At 40.9% G+C, this 21,167-nt stretch overlaps 1 protein-coding gene and 1 pseudogene across 1 annotated transcript; one reads left to right on the forward strand and one right to left on the reverse strand.

The window, feature by feature from the left end:
• Positions 1-1,500: 1,500 nt before the first annotated feature.
• On the forward strand, positions 1,501-8,128 carry LOC117527726 (annotated as a pseudogene).
• A 1,714-nt stretch (positions 8,129-9,842) lies between these two features.
• On the reverse strand, positions 9,843-19,812 carry LOC117527727 (60S ribosomal protein L23-like). The gene is given in 6 exon segments (XM_034190195.1): positions 9,843-9,907; positions 9,909-9,970; positions 13,839-13,952; positions 17,930-18,058; positions 18,497-18,580; positions 19,676-19,812. Coding segments are annotated over 6 exon segments (423 nt in total). The 5' UTR covers positions 19,689-19,812; the 3' UTR covers positions 9,843-9,886.
• Positions 19,813-21,167: the final 1,355 nt, after the last annotated feature.

Here is a 21,167-nt window from a genome sequence, read left to right on the forward strand (position 1 = left end):
CATGATTAACAAAAAAGTAAAGTTTTTTTTTTTTTTTTTCTCCCAACCTACAGTGGGGTAAAAAAGTATTTAGTCAGTCCCTGATTGTGCAAGTTCTTCTAGTTAGAAAGATGAGAGAGGGCTGTAATTTTCAGCATAGGTACACTTCAACTATGGGAGACAAAATGAGAAAAAAAAATTCCAGGAAATCACATTGTAGGATTTTTAACGAATTTATTTGTAAATTATGGTGGAAAATAAGTATTTGGTCAATAAAAAAGTTCAACTCAATATTTTGTAACATAATCTTTGTTGCAATGACAGAGGTCAAACGATTCCTGTAAATTCACCAGGTTTGCACACACAGTAGCTGGTATTTTGGCCCATTTCTCCATGCAGATCTCTAGAGCAGTGATGTTTTGGGGCTGTCGCTGGGCAACACGGACTTTCAACTCCCTCCGCAAATTTTCTAGGGTTGAGGTCTGGAGACTGGCTTGGCCACTGCAGGACCTTGAAATGCTTTTTACGGAGCCACTCCTTCGTTGTCTGAGTGGTGTGTTTGGGGTCATTTTCATGCTGGAAGACCCAGCCACATTACATCTTCAATGCTCTCACTGAAGGAAGGAGGTTTAGCTTAAAATCTCATGATACATGGCCCTGTTCATTCTTCCCTTAACCGTCCTGTACCCTTGCAGAAAACAGCCCCAAAGCATGATGTTGCCACCCCCAGGCTTCACAGTAGATGTGTTCTTGGGAGGCAACTCAGCATTCGTCTTCCTCCAAACATGACTACGTAGTTGCGTTTTTACTAAAAAGAAGGGCATATCTGGGCATGTTGCGGCCAAAATGCACTTGCCCATGTAAAAGCATATTACTTCTTAAAATGTGGACAGTTATTCAGCGCAGAAAATCAGAATTTTGAAAATATTATTTGTACAGTAGTCACTTGTCATCTTGACTATTTTTTAAAATTTAAATTGTTTCAGTCATTCTTTTATTTCTAGTTTGTTTTTGATGTGTAACTGTCAGTTCTTCTCATAGTTGTTTTTGCAGCACTTTTTTTAAAGTTGTGACCAGAGTGAGGTGTAAGGAGTTGACAGATTTAATTCAAAGCATAAGCCTAATAAATGAGTATATGTCTGTTTACGCTTTCCATATTCTGTCGTTGTATTTTGGTTTAGCATCAAACCAAATCATCGTTTTATTTGGATTTTTTAAAGGTAGAATTCAACAGGGCTGTTTATTTCCATTTTAAAAAACATTCTTTGCCCATAATACAACCAGAACTGCTTCATCGCGAATTACTGTCTGAAGAATGAACTACTGTCTAACTTCACGCCGGTCATTTGCACAAGTTTTACGCAAGATCCGCATGTTCTTCCTGACGTACAGATTGGGGTCCGGGTGTGTTTTTGAACTGCGGACCTTCTCGGTTGTAAAATAAATACTGACGCCATCGGATGAACTGCCGCGTTGCGCGCACCAAAGTCAGAAAAGAAAAACGCTGACCGGAGCGCAGCAAACGCGCACATGGTCAGTGTCAGTTAACCATGATCCACGGCGCGCTCGTTCTCCTGCTGCTCGGTCCGGGCAGCGTCACGGAGTACTCCTCCAAAACCGACTTGACTACGAATTCGGGGATTACAGGGGGAAGTGGTGCAATCGACGACTACGGCTTCGTGTACGGCATCGGAGAGGTTTATTACCCGAGCCCCTCGGCGTGCCCATGCACCTGCAGCGTGGACGGCCCCGTGTGCTTCCGACCCAAGTGTGCCAAAATTCACCCCCGGTGCACGAGGATCACATACAAAAGGTGCTGCCCGGTGTGCGAAGCTGTGCCCAGAGTGTGCGTGTACGGGGGCCGAACCTACCGCTTGCTGGAGGAATTCAGGGTGAGAAAGTATTTAGAACTTGTACTCTGAGGCCCAGTGACAGTGCGCGGTTTCAGAATTACGCACAGCGCGCATCCACTGCAGGGTCTTTCCTTAGCTGGATTTGGATAAATTACGGATGGGATTAACTGATAAAACTAGGAGCTGCCTTCTATCCGCTTGCTGTGAGTTCAATGAAGTACCACAAAATACTCGAGTATTAGAAAATACTTCGGCCTGCCATTAAGAGTTACGCATTTAACTCCATGTTTGGACGACGCAGTTAAAGTTGGTGGCTTTTTTTTTTATTATCACGCAAATACATAAACCTAGTTATTGTGTATTTAAAACACACAGGCTTTAATAGTACTAATAGTCAAACCTCATTTTTACTTGTTATGATGTTTGCCAAAAGTGCACTTTGTTTAGCAAACTACCAACCAGCTATAAGATTTTAAAGAAATTATGTAACTTGTAGCATACTTTTACTAATTAGGTTGTGAATTAATTTTACTTTATTCATTTATGCTGATAATTTAGTCCTTTATTAAATGATCATGAATGGATCAGTGGATGCTCTGATTGCATCACTTGAGAAGCTGAATGAGGAATCAGTGTTTGGGTTTGAGATGGTCCTGGATAAACACAAAGATTTAATGACTTCCTGGGTTCAGCCATCAGATGTGTATCTGTATGCGGTGTAAGAATTGAACTTGCAGAGACATCACTTATTCGGCAGTGACATGCATCTCTGGTTCCTTGAGGCGCCTTGGAAAAGCTTATGGAGTTATGAGATCACTGAACAGAGGTGTCTGGTGCTGTTATCTTTGCAGACAAACGATGGTCCAAGTCCTTGCAGTCCTGGAGCTCCTGTATTGCTGCATGGTTTGAATCTTGGACACTACCAGTGTCTTAATGCGATCCGGTCTTGTACTGCTGGAACAACTGTGTCAAATCATGGTTTGCTTAGGAAGACTCATATGAGGAATATCACTTATGGATTGTGACGGAACGTCAGCCATGACATTTTGCCATGTGATGCATTTCTCTGGGAATAATCCAGCATGCAGGTGGACTCCGGCTGAGGGCCCCAGTGGCTGACGGAGATGCCCATGTTTTACCTGACACCGGGAATTGATGGCTACTTTCTATGATTGGGTGATTACCATCTAACACCTGTAGTGTGGTAAAGCAGTGATGCGTGGCACCAGGGCATTCTCCCAGACCTGACCTGACCTTAGTGTAACATACAAACAGTCAGTTCAACTGTGAAGACAATGTTGGCAACAGCAGTACTTGTTGGAGCTCCTGTTTTAGACTCAGTTTGACAAAAATCAGAGAATCTGATCGACACAAATGAATTACAAATGGACGAATGATATTATCTGCACCAGCTTGTCCAAAACTACAAAAAAGCACTGAGATGTGATCGGAACTGATTGAAGTTATCAAACTTGAGACGTGAAAGCAGAGCAGGACCTGACAACATTTCACTGGACATAATTTGGACCTGGATGAACTTATCCGGGGTCAGAGTGCATGTTAGGATCCAGATGGACTAAAGTGATGCCCTCTATCCTTTGTCATTGATGGCACAAGTTACCGTGTGTAGAACATCTGCAGACTCACGTACATGAGTTATAACCCAGGCGGGTGCATGAACAGGGTCAGGTTTGTTTTTCGTGCTGCTGTTTGATGCAGACATCAGCGTTTGCAGCCAGCGTGCATCATTGCAGACTGAGAGGACAGATATTGATGAGGTGATTATGTAACCTATCTAGTGCAATCAATCAGATCATTGACACGAGAACCAGGTCAGCTGTGTTTGTCTCAACCTCCTGTGATGCAGGGACAAGGGTTTATGGGAAATGCGGTCTATGGATTTTTTTTAAACTTTTCATGTTTTTTTCTATTTAACTGTTTAGTTGTCCAGATGTGAGCGATGTCGCTGCGAGGCCAACCACGAGGTGTACTGCACCATTTCAAACTGCCCCGCCCGCACTGTGTCAACCCCACCTATGAACCCAACCACTGCTGTCCAATCTGCAAATCCGGTAAGTGTGGGCCGGCGGCAGGTCTGCAAGGCCGCTGTGTGTGTTTGGACTGACGCCTTAAAACAGTGACGTCTGCACAACACTTTAAGCCCCGATTTCCTACTTGTTTCTTGTTGACCTCGAATTGAAGAGCTCGTCACTCTCACAAGGATCCTGGAGGGGGCCTGGGAGTATGCCCATCCAGTCTACATTTGTTTTGTGGACTTGGAGAAGGCGTATGATTGGGTACCCCGGGAGATACTGTGAGAGCTGCTGTGGGAGTGTGGACTGAGGGCGTCACTTCTCAGGGCCATCCAATCTGTGTACTCACAAAGTGAGAGCTGTATTTAGGTTCTCTTTAGTAAGTCAGACTTGTTTCCGGTGGGGGTTGGCCTCCGCCAGGGCTGTGTCTTGTCACCAATCCCGTTTGTGACATTCATGGACAGGATATCGAGGCGTAGTTTGGGCGAGGAGGGTCTTCAGTTTGGTGGCTCAGGGTCTCATCACTGCTTTTTGCAGATGATGTGGTCCTGTTGGCTTCATTGGCCGGTGACTTCCAGCAGTCACTGGGTCAGATCACAGCCGAGTGTGAAGCGGCTGGGATGAGGATCAGCACCTCTAAATGTGAGGCCATGGTCCTTAGCAGGAAACCGATGGATTGCTTACTCCTGGTAGGAAATGAGGTCTTGCCCCAAGTGAAGGAGTTCAAGTAGAGTCACTGCTCCTTTGCATTGAAAGAAGCCAGCTGAGGTGGTTTGGGCATCTGGTAAGGATGCCCCCTGGGGTGCCTCCTGAGGGAAGTTTTACCAGGCATGTCCAGGTGGGAGGAGACCCCGGGGAAGACCCTGGACTAGGTGGAGAGATTACATCTGACCTGGAAATGCCTCAGTATCCCCCAGTCAGAAGTGGTTATTGTGGCCCGGGAAAGGGAAGTTTGGGGTCCCCTGCTGGAGCTGTTACCCCCGCAACCCAATCCTGGAAAAGCAGTTGAAGATGAGTAAGTGAGTGAGTAAGTGAGTGAGTAAGAAATCCTGCAGTAAAACAATTTGAAAATCAGAAGTAGTTGGAAGACAAACTGTACAAGAATATGGCAGTTACTTGATTCTAAGGAATTTTAAAAGTATGGTTATTTTGCAATATATGCATATTAAGTGAAATTTCATCATTTATTTTAAAAAATGCTGCAATAAGAGAACATGCATATCTTCAAAGGTAGTTGGGGGACATGCTGTACAAAACGGAATTTGCTGATAATTTTCTTAAAGTTTAAAATTCTGCCTCTGTAGAACTGAATAGTTTTACGAATGATTAAAAAACTTAGAATGACAGATTTTAAGAGCTGCACATGAATGCATCGTGAAGTTTCCAGAGGTCCTGTCATCTTGTGCATTTGAAGCAGCCAAATTAAGTGTTTTGCTAATGATCTCGACTTCACCGCCCTAGATCGCAGGTTCACAACTGTAAGTTGTGCTTTCCAAATGGAAAAACTTTCCTCATCTTAAACCTCAAGAACCACAAAACTCTTAAAATCATTTTTTTTAATGCATTAATACTGGGAGGTCAAAGTTCTGCCTGCCAAAAAATTCCTGAATTTCTGACAACTATTATACAAATAATGAATGTTTATACGTGCAATGGAAGAATATTTCATGAGGTGAAAGATGAAATGTTCCATTCAATGAGAATATTCTTTCCATTGCACAAATGAAAAAACAAACAAACAAACAATTATTTGTTTTATATAACACCTAAAATAGATCCTTGTCATTTGATATTTTATTAATTAATATAAACCAGAGAAAAGAGACTTAGATTTTGGTGTTACTGGTCCTTTGAGGTCAAGAGGTTCCAAACAACCCATCATGAACTTTAAATAGCAATCCAATCCAAAAAAATTTCTGTCAAAAAGAAAAAAAAAAGATGATGCAGTCCTGCACCTGTTGCCGTACGTTGACTTCTTCGGGTACACACTGTCGTCTGCTTTCCTCAGTACAGCGAAAAAAATGCGACATAAATTTGTCGAGCTCTACATCCGACAGTGCTTATACGTCAGCTGGAGATGTCCCAGCGAATAGCGCAAATGCCTACAGATGGCTTACGGTGCAGCAGTGGATTTTTTGTGTTAGAAGAATGAGCACTGTCTATGAGCTCGTTAAATCACAGTCTGTCCCCAAAACAAACCTCGCCATGTTTGTTTTTAAACTATGTTAAAGGCTGCGCGAGTGCTAGCGTGAGCGCGCGGTCCATCAATGCTTGATTGCTGCATGCATGGAAACGCAATACTAGTATGTCGTGTTTTTACATTAAGGTGGTCGCGCCGTGCAATGGTGCAAAACTTATGGAACCAAAATTGCAAATGGGACAAATGATCAATATCACGTGACGTACAAACCACCAATTAATGACAAGGATCTATTTAGGTGTTATATGAAATTAAATGATAATTTTATCCATGCTGGGCAGCACTGTGGCTTAATGGTTAGTAGTGTTGCCCCACAGCTAAGAAGGTCATGGGATCGAGAGCCTTCAGCTTTCAGGCTCCTCTCCTGTGGAACCAGCTCCCAATTCAGATCAGGGAGACAGACACCCTCTCTACTTTTAAGATTAGGCTTAAAACTTTCCTTTTGCTAAAGCTTATAGTTAGGGCTGGATCAGGTGACCCTGAACCATCCCTTAGTTATGCTGCTATAGACTTAGACTGCTGGGGGGTTCCCATGATGCACTGAGTGTTTCTTTCTCTTTTTGCTCTGTATGCACCACTGTGCATTTAATCATTAGTGATTGATCTCTGCCCCCCTCCACAGCATGTCTTTTTCCTGGTTCTCTCCCTCAGCCCCAACCAGTCCCAGCAGAAGACTGCCCCTCCCTGAGCCTGGTTCTGCTGGAGGTTTCTTCCTGTTAAAAGGGAGTTTTTTCCTTCCCACTGTCGCCAAGTGCTTGCTCACAGGGGGTCGTTTTGACCGTTGGGGTTTTTACGTAATTATTGTATGGCCTTGCCTTACAATATAAAGCGCCTTGGGGCAACTGTTGTTGTGATTTGGCGCTATATAAATAAAATTGATTGAAAAATTGATCGATTGATCGAATCCCACCTGTAGCTTTTCTGTGTGGAGTTTGCATCTTCTCCCTGTGTTTGCATGGGTTCCCTCCAGGTGCTCCAGCTTCCTCCCACATCCAAAGACATGCAGATTAGGTGGATTGAAACTTTAAATTTGTCCACAGGTGTAGCTGTGAACATGTTTGTCTATATGTGCCCTGCGACAGGCTGGTGTCCTGTGCAGGGTGCACCCCAACTAATGCTTCCTGCTGGGATAGGCTCCAGCACCCCTGTGACCGTTAAGAGGAGTACGCAAGTATGGAGGATGGATTTATTCATGCTTTGTGATCTCTTCATAAGCACAACAGGTTATTTACACTATGGACACACCCCATTAATTCATGATCATGTAATTATGACAAGATGAAAGATTATTTATGGCTGAGTTTGTTGATCTTAGTTAGTTTGTAGCCACACATTATTTTTGTACAAGTATCACAAGGGGGGCTTCATCACTACCTCATTTGTTGCACTGCTGCCAAATTCCGTCCGAGCTGGCACCAAACAAGTTGTATTTCTTGTTCCCCTGCTGCAGGAGTTTGGTAATTGTTTCTCAGCTTCCTCCCCACTCCAACAACAAACTATATTCACTTGTCCTTCTAGGACCCAACTGCTTTGCTGGTAATCAGGTAATCCCAGCTGGGGAGCGTGTGGACATTGACGAGTGGACAGTGTGCTACTGCACCTTCAGGGACGGGACGTGGCACACCTACCCACAGGCCACCTGCGAGCACAGCCACAAACCCAGCCTGACACCCGGCACCTACACCGACCCACCCGAAGACGAGTATGGCAGGGGGAGAGGCGGGAGGGCCTTCTTTCCAAGACTGGATGTGATACCATGAGGAAGTTTTTGTTTGGTTGAGGCAGAGCTGACCTGCAGGCACAAATCTGAGTAAAACCTCCCACAGTAGGAGAGAAGACCATGTGGAGCATCTCTGCAGAGGTCAGATTTAAGAAACACTCGTAATGCACATCTAGTGTGTGGATATACATGAGGGAATTTACCTTCACATTCACCAATCTTCAGTCCATAAATAAAAATCATTTTTAAGACTACAGGTTTTCCCTCCAAGAGGCAAAAATGGTCACAGTTATGGTTTTCGTCTGACCTGCCTGACATCTTCAGAACGGGTTCCAGTAAATATGGAGCTGCCATTTTTTGTTTGTAGTTTTTATAATGTTGGTAAAAGACCAGATTAGAGGGGAATAAGTGCTTTTTCACAGTAAAGACATGTCAAATACAACTGCACAGGGTCTAAGATGTCTTGGTTAAAACAATTCATTATTTCTTCCTCCAGAGCAGCTGTGCCTCAAAGTAAAAAAATAAATAAATAAATAAAATCTGCAGATCAGTTGGTGTTGACAGCAGACAAGTTTTTACAAATTGTTTGGAAACCACACAGCTTCAAGTTTGCAAATTTTGTTCCATAAACTCCTTTGAAGGGTTCTATAAACCCACATATTGGGGAACATTACAGCGGGACTAACAAATTTAAATTGAAGTTATTTTAGCAAAAGAAAAACTTCTGTATGAATCTTACATACATTTGCAAATTATTGGTGCAACATGAAAAGAAAAAAAAAACAAATTAAGATGCGATGTTTAATCCATCTATTTATACCCACATACTCCAAGGCTCCGGGGTGGTGGTGTATGACTGCTGGGACAGCATGTAAGGCTTGGACACCAGTCCTGTCACAGGGTCATGTAATACTTAGGGTTTGAATAAGGAGTTTGCCTGTTAGCAAGCAAGGCCAGGGACGGCCATCAGAACAGAAAATCATTGTCAGCAGTAAAATAAGGGGAGTCACACAGGAAGAACAGCATTGTATGTAAACTTAACAGTACACTAAATAAAATAGTGCCAACCTGCTCCACACTGTATCCCCCAAGTGACTTCATCACTTGGAGTTTGTGTGCCCTCTAGTGGCCTTTCTGAAGAATACTGTGCATCAGTGGTTGGGTTGGGTGATTCTTTAACTACGGGCACTATTGGCCTTGTAAATGTAATTTCCACCACACCATTGCCTTAAAATATAAAGCGCCTTGGGGCAACTGTTTGTTGTGATTTGGCGCTATATACATGTGCTCTGATGTCACTGTTTATCTCCATAGAAACTACCCAAACAATCTTTCATACAAACTGTTTAGGGACATTACAGTGTTGTGGTGGAAATTACAGCAATAGTGTGGGACAACTACATTTTGTTTAAAAAAAAAAATCACAACAGTTGTATGACATTGAATACCCCAATTATGTTTTGATTGTTTTACTGATATTTTATTCAGAGATATTTTTAAAACATTAGAAAAAACGTTTCTTTACCATTCATTTTTATCATTGAAGATCAAAAGTCTGGGTGTGGGACAAGCACAAAACATCAATATTTGCATATAATGATGCTGAAAAAAGGTGAAAAAGTCATCATAGACTACTAAAACAAATTTCTTAACACACGTTCATTGTAAAGATAACTATAAAAGTGTGAAATTTCCCTTTTTCTGTTTTTCATACAATATGATCAAAGGACATAAGTGCCCGTAGTCTAAGAATCACCCGGTTATGAGGTTTACACACTGCTCATTGTCATTACCCATCCTGCACTTCATGCTCACACTCTCGAGCCAGTTTGTGTTCAGCCAATAACCGAAACCCCATGTCCCAGGTGGAATTTGAACATTTAAACTACATTATATCTGTAAATACTAAACTGACTTTTTCAGAGAGAAGAATTAAAGCAGAATATAAATGCAAAAACACAGATCTAATGCATTAATTTTAGTATTTTGAAACCATCAAACCCCACATTGGCTTTGAAATGTGTCCACATTAAGTACAAATGAGAACAGACTGACAGTTTACAACAGTTTATTGAAAATGAACGTTGGGACATGGCCCAGCTCAGGCTATGCTGCCGGCGTTTGGATGCAATCCTGGGCCAGAGGTCAGCGCACTCTTTGGCCACTGGACCCGTGATGGCTGAACCTGAAAGCACAGGACCATTTTTATTTCAAATGTGCTACAAAAAAGTTTACCCGTTTACATTAAATCACCCCCAAAACCTAATATTTAACAAATGCTTCTTTCTTCCCCCACTCCAATTAGTTTAGATAATTCATGACTGTTACGAGCGCAACATATAAACACATTATACACACAAATAAATAAATAAATACATTAATAACAACAGTAAAAACTGTGATGCAAAGTATGTTGAGTCAATACCATTTTGTAATACTCTAGTTTATAATCAAGCCTGTGCCAGTTGTGCCAGTCTTAAAGGGGAACTTCAAAGCTCTTAAAAAAAGTTTAATCCTTTATAACTCTGGCTAAAACCGATAATCTGTCCAGTATTGAAAATTATAATGCCAATTGGCAAGCCAACAATCAGCTTCTTGTCACCACTGCAATATGTGAAAATGCCATAAAGAATTGTCTGGAAAGGATCATTAAGAAGGTACACGTTTACCTCAGTAATAAAGAAATTTTGAAGACTACAAACTACACAGGCAGTGACTTAGTGTGGTCTTCTTCCCATCTGGTGACACCTCAGTCCACCAAATCCATACAAGGATCATGTTCTTAGATTTACAACAGGAAAAAAAGCTCAAAGAAAAATATGTTGCTGCCTGTACAATGTGTAGTTGCTACCAGACACTTCGAGAAACATTTTTGCTTATTCCTGTGGTGACAAGAAGCAGTTTCATGTCAGGTTTTCAGTTTGCCCCATAGGCTTTCATTGTAGAACTGTTCAGCCTTTGACCATGTTAGTATTCAAAGTCAACACAAGACAGATTGACACCTTGTTGTTTTCTTGTAAGAAATCATTTTAGAAGGGCTGAAGCATACGCTAAACATTCCCTATAGAAATTAAATGAAATGACCAGAATATAGTGATAATTACAGTCAAGAACATGTTAATAATAATAATGACGTGGGATTTTAAGGTGGGGGAAAACTGTTCATTAAGAGTTCTACTGTCTGTGCCCAAAATGGCACAAATATATTTTGTTGACAGCAGTTTTCAAAAGACATTCTATCATAAGATGCAGTTATCAAAAGTGAGCAGATCACTCACAGGCTTGGTGCAGTTAGGAAAAGTTTTAATAAAGTTAAGGCTGTCTTAGTTTTTGAAGTCCCATGTTATTAATCTTGCTCACGGAGAGTGATTAGTTTACACATTTACCTCGTTACCTGCTCTACTCACAGCTAGTTACTTCAGTCTGTATTCAGCCAACAAAGAGCTGAGATGCACCAGTGTTAACCAATCAGGTGTGTAAAGTAGTAAAAGCTCATCCTGCCTTATGGTACACCAGGACACCATTGTAAAGCCTTGTACCCAAATTTAAATTGGTTGGTTTTGTTCCAGTGTGTCCTCACTGATTGAGACGAAACAGCTACAGTGAGGCGCTGCCATCTCACCCACAGTGAGGAGTTCAATGTTCCCTTCTACGACAACTCACCCAGCCACCGAGCAGACAAAGCAAGTGCTTTCAGAAGGGGGGTGGGAAATAAAGTACAAAGACTCAACCCACTGTGACATAGCAACATGAAAACACACAACTGCAATGGACACCTTCCACTGGTAAAAGATCCTTCAGAACATACCACTGTGGAGCAACCAAGCTGGGACAGAGCGTTTGAGTGGACCTTTGTTGTCCAAGGTGGACATTGATTTGGCATAGGTTTTACACTGGATGCCCTTCCTGATGCAACTCCACATTACATGTAGAAATGTGGCACCCCCCCCCGCTAAAAATCGGTCCGCTGCCTTCACTATGCATGCGTCATTTTGGGGCATCACCAGCAATTCACTGATTATCACCTTGTTTCTTCTTCAAACTGCACTCCAGTCATTCATGCATTTATTTCCTCTAGCCTGGACTATTGTAATTCAAAGCCTTCAGTTGGTTCAGAATGCTGCAGCTAGAGTACTGACGGGGACTAGCAGGAGAGAGCATATCTCACCCGTGTTGGCCTCTCTTCATTGGCTTCCTGTTAATTCTAGAATAGAATTTAAAATTCTTCTTCTTACTTATAAGGTTTTGAATAATCAGGTCCCATCTTATCTTAGGGACCTCGTAGTACCATATTACCCCATTAGAGCGCTTCGCTCTCAGACTGCGGGCTTACTTGTAGTTCCTAGGGTTTGTAAGAGTAGAATGGGAGGCAGAGCCTTCAGCTTTCAGGCTCCTCTCCTGTGGAACCAGCTCCCAATTCAGATCAGGGAGACAGATACCCTCTCTACTTTTAGGCTTAAAACTTTCCTTTTCGCTAAGGCTTATAGTTAGGGCTGGATCGGGTGACCCTGGACCATCCCTTGGTTATGCTGCTTTAGATGTAGATTGTGGTGGAGTTCCCATGATGCACTGTTTCTTTCTATTTTTGCTCCGTATGCATCACTCTGCATTTAATCATTAGTGATCGATTTCTGCCCCCCTTCACGGCATGTCTTTTTCCTGGTTTTTTCCCTCAGCCCCAACCAGTCTCAGCAGAAGACTGCCCCTCCCTGAGCCTGGTTCTGCTGGAGGTTTCTTCCTGTTAAAAGGGAGTTTTTCCTTCCCACTGTGGCCAAGTGCTTGCTCATAGGGGGTCGTTTTGACCGTTGGGGTTTTCATAATTATTGTATGGCCTTGCCTTACAATATGGAGCGCCTTGGGGCAACTGTTTGTTGTGATTTGGCGCTATATAAGAAAAAAGTTGATTGATTGATTGATCATCTATCTCTGCGACAGATATCTGAAGCTTTTGTACAACAACCATTTCCACATAAATTCAGCATTATTTCCTAATAAAAATGGGGGAGCGATCAGAGCGCCACAGCAGCACATCTGACTCAGACATGCTGAATTTATAATGATTTAAGAGGTTTTAGTTTGTCATCTGACGGTTAATCACATTATTCCCTTTGATCACTTTGGGTGTTAGAGTCAGTGTCAGATGCATGCGTGGTGAGGGCAGAGCGGACCATTTTTTTTTTTTTTTTTTTTAAGAGAGGACCGTTCGGTCGGCGATACTGGGAACCTTCCACACTGAAACGGAGAGCACGGACCACTGGCCACCACCCGTGCCAGAAGGCTGTACGCTAGGAACAACACAGACAGACACACAGACCACACACACAAAAAGATGGGCATTTTGGCAAGAGGGACCTCTAACTGCTTTATCTTCATACAGTCACTCTCACAGCAGAGCACACAAGTGGCACGATTACAAGGCAAGGTTTTGTTTTTTAGTTAGACCACTTTACAGGAAGTCACGCCCATTTACGGTAGCACTGTATATACATGATTGTCGTAAATTGTTTTTCACGACACCCAATGTTCACTTTCAAAACAGACTGATATCTCACGCAAAACACTGTCAGAAATTTAAAATGCATAAATGCGCAAAAATGCACAGTTCTCACATGCCTGAACAAATAAAGTATTATCAAATCTACAAACAGTGAAAAGTGATTCAAAAATTTAGGTCTTTGGCCATTTTGGTTCAGTACATTAGCCTTTCCAATTTAAAGACAGCTGTTCTGAGAATCACTGTAGCATGAGCTGTCCCCCCCATGTTCCAGCTAAGTCAAAACACAACATTTCTCAGTGTCAGTGAAAACCATTAATGCACTCACTCAGTTCTCTCAACAAAAGACAGAAAACTTTTCATTACCCAAGGATTTGTTTCAGGTCTACAAATAATCTCCTCGCTCCTCTTAATTCTACACCTGATTTAAAACCACAAACAGCATGAATATCTAATGAATCATTTCAATCACTTCAGTGAATTATTTAAGTGTTATTGTACATTGATAGTTGACATTTTGCCCAATAATTATCCTCCTGCAGCATCCAATCAAACCTACCTTTCATTTCTCCTTTATTGTTTACTATGACACCTGCATTATCTTCAAAGTAGAGAAAAACGCCGTCTTTTCGTCGATATGACTTTCGCTGTCGTATTACAACCGCAGGATGCACTGTGGACACAGGGAAGGAAGAACAGATTAGCCTGTGCACAAACCTGTCTTGGGGTTAACAGGTGTCCTGACTTTTGGAGAACACACACACACACACACAAATCTAGTGGCTATATAAATATACTGAACCTAATTTAGCTCAGTGTAATTTTCTGGCCATACAGCTGCAGAAGAACAAGTAGACTAAGAACAGAATTTATACGGAATAAAGGGCCAATTACAACCCCTGGCAAAAATTATGGAATCACCAGCCTCGGAGGATGTTCATTCAGGTTGTTTAATTTTGTAGAAAAAAAGCAGATCACAGACATGACACAAAACTAAAGTCATTTCAAATGGCAACTTTCTGGCTTTAAGAAACACTATAAGAAATCAGGGAAAAAAATTGTGGCAGTCAGTAACGGTTACTTTTTTAGACCAAGCAGAGGGGAAAAAAATATGGACTCACTCAATTCTGAGGAATAAATTATGGAATCACCCTGTAAATTTTCATCCCCAAACCTAACACCTGCATCAAATCAGATCTGCTCGTTAGTCTGCATCTAAAAAGGAGTGATCACACCTTGGAGAGCTGTTGCACCAAGTGGACTGACATAAATCATGGCTCCAACACGAGAGATGTCAATTGAAACAAAGGAGAGGATTATCAAACTCTTAAAAGAGGGTAAATCATCACGCAATGTTGCAAAAGATGTTGGTTGTTCACAGTCAGCTGTGTGTAAACTCTGGACCAAATACATGGGAAGGTTGTTAAAGGCAAACATACTGGTAGACCAAGGAAGACATCAAAGCGTCAAGACAGAAAACGTAAAGCAATATGTCTCAACAATCGAAAATGCACAACAAAACAAATGAACGAATGGGAGGAAACTAGAGTCAACGTCTGTGACTGAACTGTAAGAAACCGCCTAAAGGAAATGGGATTTACATACAGAAAAGCTAAAAGAAAGCCATCATTAACACCTAAACAGAAAAAACAAGGTTACAATGGGCTAAGGAAAAACAACTGTGGATGACTGAATGAAAGTCATATTCAGTGATGAATCTCAAATCTGCATTGGGCAAGGTGATGATGCTGGAACTTTTGTTTGGTGCCTTTCCAATGAGATTTATAAAGATGACTGCCTGAAGAGAACATGTAAATTTCCACAGTCATTGATGATATGGGGCTGCATGTCAGGTAAAGGAACTAGGGAGATGGCTGTCATTACATCATCAATAAATGCACAAGTTTACATTGATATATTGGACACTTTTCTTATCCCATCAATTGAAAGGATGTTTGGGGATGATGAAATCATTTTGCAAGATGATAATGCATCTTGCCATAGAGCAAAAACTGAAAACATTCCTTGCAAAAAGACACATAAGGTCAATGTCATGGCCTGCAAATAGTCCGGATCTTAATCCAATTGAAAATCTTTGGTGGAAGTTGAAGAAAATGGTCCATGACAAGGCTCCAACCTGCAAAGCTGATCTGGCAACAGCAATCAGAGAAAGTTGGAGCCAGATTGATGAAGAGTACTGTTTGTCACTCATTAAGTCCATGCCTCAGAGATTGCAAGCTGTTATAAAAGCCAGAGATGGTGCAACAAAATACTAGTGATGTGTTGGAGCGTTCTTTTGTTTTTCATGATTCCACAATTTTTCCTCAGAATTGAGCGATTCCATATTTTTTTCCCTCTGCTTGGTCTAAAAAAGTAACCGTTACTGACTGCCACAATTTTTTTCCTGATTTCTTATAGTGTTTCTTAAAGCCAGAAAGTTGCCATTTGAAATGACTTTAGTTTTGTATCATGTCTGTGATCTGCTTTTTTTCTACAAAATTAAACAACTGAATGAACATCCTCCGAGGTCGGTGATTCCATAATTTTTGCCAGGGGTTGTATGTTCACAGTATTTATGGCAATCATATTTTAACCATTACAACAATTATACCATGTTAACATTATAGAATTTGCAGATTGTGTATGCAACCAAACTGTGTAATACTTGAGCATGACACAAAGGAAAGCAAACAAATAAGTATATAAATGGAGAAATAAAAATGTCAAGACCATCCTTACAAGGGGATCTACACTCTCCATCATGATACGCTCATATAGACATATTTATACCTAAATTGGTAACAAATTTAAGTATCCAAGGAGAGAGAGATTAAAAATAGTAATGACAATTAGCAAATAACAGTGACTGACATAGTAATAATGAATGTATCTACTCCCTGTGCACATTCCTTCAACCATATTTTCTTATGCAAACAATACCTTATCATGGAGTAATAAGACAAAAAAAAAAAAAAAAAAAAAAAGGCGGGAGGAAAGCAACATCAACCTAGTTATTACATTTTAATGGAATAAATAAGGATAGTTTTCTGCCTACATATATAACAGTGACTAATAGTAATGTAGTCATTACAATAAAAACAAAAAACAAAACCAGGTGAGTGGAGTCAGGAACTCGGGAGGTTTATCACTTTAACCAGCATCTTACCTATAAGTTGCCAGATAATTTGTCCAAGCTTCCCAGTAACTTTCAAGTTTATTTTGTCAAGCTAAGAATGATGTTAGCTTCTCCATTATAAAATATCCTCAACCACTTTGATCCAGTCAACTGTGGGAGTGTCCATGTCACGGGATTTGACCACTTTTGGGGACAGCCTGCCAGTGCGCAACACAAATACAGCATCACTTCACACGGAAAGATGGTGCACTGTTTTGTTTTCAGCTGCAATCACTGAAGCAGTCGTGAAAAGTGCAGTTTTTTTTTCTGCTTCCCAGCAGAGAAGGGAAGACGAGGCAAATGGGAGAGGCTGTGTTGGCACATTTTAGCAAGATTTAATGAGAATAATGACAAATGTCCCCGGAAGTACAATTTTGCATCATGTACTCTTTCATTTAACCCTTTTAATGCCCACCCTCAAATGAGACTATAGTGCCCAATATCAATATTATTGAGTCAATAATTTCCCATACCGATACATACATACATTAAAAAGTCAATGATCCGTAACACTTCACAATACAAACATGAACTTTACTTTCACTATGAAAATGGCAAACAACCAACATATATCATTGCTCAGTATATGCATAGAATAGACTTGTCAATTTTGGCCACACCTAGTTGGAAGCATAGTGACCACATGCCTTGTGACACTGTAAAACACCCAGTCTGACTGAAAATGAGTTGTAGTTGGTTGCTTTGCCTGTCTCTTGTTGCTGCTAATATGGCCAAAGGGCAATGGGGGTCCCAGCTATGCACTGTAAATGCAGTGGTGCATCCTGATAGACAAACTATGAAATGACAGCATTTACAACAGCTAAATGTTTTTTTTTTCTGCACTGTTTGTTCGGTAAAATAAAGTGGTTGTAGTTAAAGAAGCCGTAACCAAAAATGTTGGGGCTATGCTTACGGCAGCTGCTGTGTAATTGATGTTCTGTGACTCTGTGCTCATTGCTAACTCCTCATTAATATAGTGATAAGTATCCACGCCCATCATGCGGGGAGACCGACGTTCGATTCTCAATGGGGAGAAAAAGACATACATATATACATTATATATATATATATATATATTCATTTATATTCAAAAGTATTATATCAGCTGATACCATGTGTAACCGATATACCAGTCGAGGTCTAATATATATATATACATACACACACACACACACACCACACACACACACACACACACACACACACACACACACACACACACACACACACACACACACACACACACACACGTAACACTGACGCAGGTTCCGAATGTAGCCCCCTGGCCTGCACAGATCCCATCTCTATATCAGATAAGCTAAATCTGCTGTTCTCAGACAATAAAAGCTTTGTTTCCTTCACGATGTGCTACATTATGAGACTGCATATATAACACTCTGAAACAAACAAAACCCTAGATCTTTGGTGCAGTAATCACAAACATTTCCTAACCTGTGCACATCAATTTAACTCACCCTTCTTCCTGAGCTCTGGTTTGCCTTTCTTCACTGTGGCCATGACCATATCACCCACTCCTGCAGCAGGCAGACGGTTCAGACGTCCCTTGATGCCCTTCACAGAGATGATGTACAGGTTCTTGGCACCTGGCAGGGCAAGAAAAATAAACAACAAAACATGGAGACAGAGAAAGAAAAGGTGAATCAGAAGAATATATAAGGACAAAATCAGGAAACAGGTCATCAAAGTCTCCTACATAATTATTTTTACTTCATAAATTGCACAGTTTCTGAATGACTACTACTACTTTCAGTTTATGATTTCAGAATATCAAACTATGATAATTTCTTTGGACTGTCCCGTCACTGATTGAGATAAGTCAACCACAGTAAGGCGCTGCCATCTCACCCACAGCGAAGAGCATAATATTCCCTTCTACGACAACTCACCAAGCCACTGAGCAGACAAAGCAAGTGCTTTTGGAAGGGGCACAGCCCGTTTGTTATTAGTCCACAGTTCTAATGGTCTATCTAACAAGGAACATTGCCTCAGATCTTCCCCGAGCCAATAGATTTGGGGCATACCTGTGTTGTCAGCGCAGTTGATGACCGCTCCCACTGGGAGACCCAATGAGATGCGGAACTTTGCTCCAGATGATCCACCACGTCCTAATAAAAACAAAGTTTAAAGTATCAATTCTACCTGGGTGATTTCTGATCAAGGTTATTCTATAATGTAAACTCTAGAGATGGCTCAACCCCATGCAGGTGATTGTACTGACAAATTCCCAAAAGTGTGTATGAAGAATGAAAGGTGTGCTAGCAGCCACATGACCTACATAGTAATCAGGTGCTGCCAACTTTACTAAAGGTAAAAGAATAGCTTACAAAGAGTACAGTTGTTTTTCAAGATATCAGATGTGCATATGCTTGGAATAACACTTGTCCAATCAAGTATTTTGTGTTACACCATGTTGTCTGGTAACCTATATGCCATAAAAAGTTATTTTCATGTTTTGTTATTTCTGGCGAGTAGTTGTCAAACAGCTTATTGCATGATGTCAAAATAATGCACACTGTATCAGTAACTTTAAAAATGCTATCAAGCTTAATCTTTGTATGTAAAAACTGCAGGTATTCTGCAACTTCTCAGTGCATGTACAGTTTCTGTCCTGATTTGTAAATACAAGCGAGACAAAAATGAATTTAAACAGAAGACAATGAGAAGCTGAAATGGTCAACCTGTTCTACAACATAATAGCAGAGTTAAAAGTAACGATGTTAGCATTCAGATACATCGCGTAGTCTAATTAGTATTTATATTTTCGACAGTTAGACTAGATGACTTAATTATAAGGGTTTTCAAAATAAGTCGGGACCAATAAAACACGATTCACAACAACCTGAAGCACATTAGCATTAAGAAGTTGCCTTCTCTGTCCACGACTAAAACTACACTTTGAGAAACGCTTAAAACGCACGACCTCAAGTTTAACTTTGGCAGGGACTCAGCACGAATTGTCTGAATTTAACAGCGGCTCTGAAATGTGTTATTTCAGCTAATGCCAAAGCTAAGCGTCATGGTTTCCGCCAGCTAACAGCTGAACGGTACGGTACAGAATGCTAAACACATCCAGCAATCATAACATCAACTACAAAGACAGTCTTTGGGGACATCCTAAAACAGACAATGGGCGTTTCTAACACAGATGCAGGACAGAAAAGAACAGATGAATGTGGATTAAACCGAGGATAGTATTCTACCTCTCTTTGACATCGCTGCGGGTTAGAAAGAGGAAGGCGGAGAAAGGAATTATGGGATATAAAGTTGAACGGAACCCCATCCGGGTCACAGCCTGTGCTGCGTTCAGGTGTTGTCGGAAGATTCAATTTAAAAATAATCATTTTTTTGGTTTGACCTATTTGGCATTCCAGAGAGAAAACAGTGCAATATCGTTGATTCAAAAATAATAAAATAGTGATACACGAAATTAATACCGAGAATAAGGCATGAAAGTCAAAAGACAATAATAATAATTATACTACTACTACTACTACTACTACCAATAATAATAATATTTCCTTCTCCAGTTAAAAGACATTTTTAACTCATTAGCTTGATACTGGAGTAGAGTGGAGAAGGGTTTTCTTTCACCAGAACAGATCAAATCCAGGCTTGCATCTCAGATGTACCTTCTGGCAATTTGTAGCTAAACTTTCTGGTCTTCTTTTTAAGAAAATCCTCCTCTATACCACTTCATCATGAAGCTGTATAACTGGTGATACAAATGCAAAACATGCACTGTGCACAATTTCTCCAATCACAGCCACATAAGCCTATAATTTCTTCTGGGTTGTCTGGGTGTCTTGGTGGCTTTCCTCACTCTTCTCCTTCTTGCACAGTCAGTCATTCAGTTTTTGAGAATTGTCTACTCCATGCAGATTTACCATAGAGTGTCATACTGTTTGTATTTCTTTGTAATTGATGAAAATAAAGTCCAAGACATATTCAGTGTCAGCTTCACCATCAGAGAGCCTCGTCCACAAAAGACTCCAAGCTGTCATTGATGTTAAAGGGGGCAAACCACTGTAATAAGAACGGGGGTATGTAAACTTTGATCAGGGTCATTAGGTAGTTTCTGTTGTCATTATGATTTAAAAAGAGTAAACACAGTTGTTTGACAATAAATGGCTTCACCCAACCACTAACCATGAGTGATAAAAGTATATATAGTCTTATTTGGCTGTTTATCTTCTATTTTGTTTTCTTATTATATGATTATTCTTTTGATATATGCTGCTCTTCGTGTCTATTTTGTGCAGTTGTAACACAAGTATTTTCGATCGGGATTAATGAAGTCTTTTGCTTCTGATTAATAAATTGGTCTGTTTTGCCATGTCTCCCTTTTTCTTTCTGCACGCTTCTCCTTGGTCAGAAACTGTAAGACACTTTGTGCACACTGCTGAGAAAACTGCTTGTCAGTCTGCTTTATTTACACTGAGGCAACTAGATCATTTCATAAATCTCAGAAAACCAGAAAATATTGAATCAATCACAGTTCCATGAAGGTATGTCATTAATGCTTCTGAACAGCAGATGGCAGCAAAGCGCCACCAGTATTTTCTCTTGTTACTGAATGGGACTTATTTGCAGGGGTGGTGGCCAAGTGGTTAATGCTCTTGGTTTCAGTGTGGAAGGTTTCCGGTTCAAATCCCACCCCTGCCACATTTCTCTGTGCACTGTGGAGTTGTGTCA

Source organism: Thalassophryne amazonica, chromosome 16, assembly GCF_902500255.1.
Source record: "Thalassophryne amazonica chromosome 16, fThaAma1.1, whole genome shotgun sequence".
NCBI classification, from domain to species: domain Eukaryota; kingdom Metazoa; phylum Chordata; class Actinopteri; order Batrachoidiformes; family Batrachoididae; genus Thalassophryne; species Thalassophryne amazonica.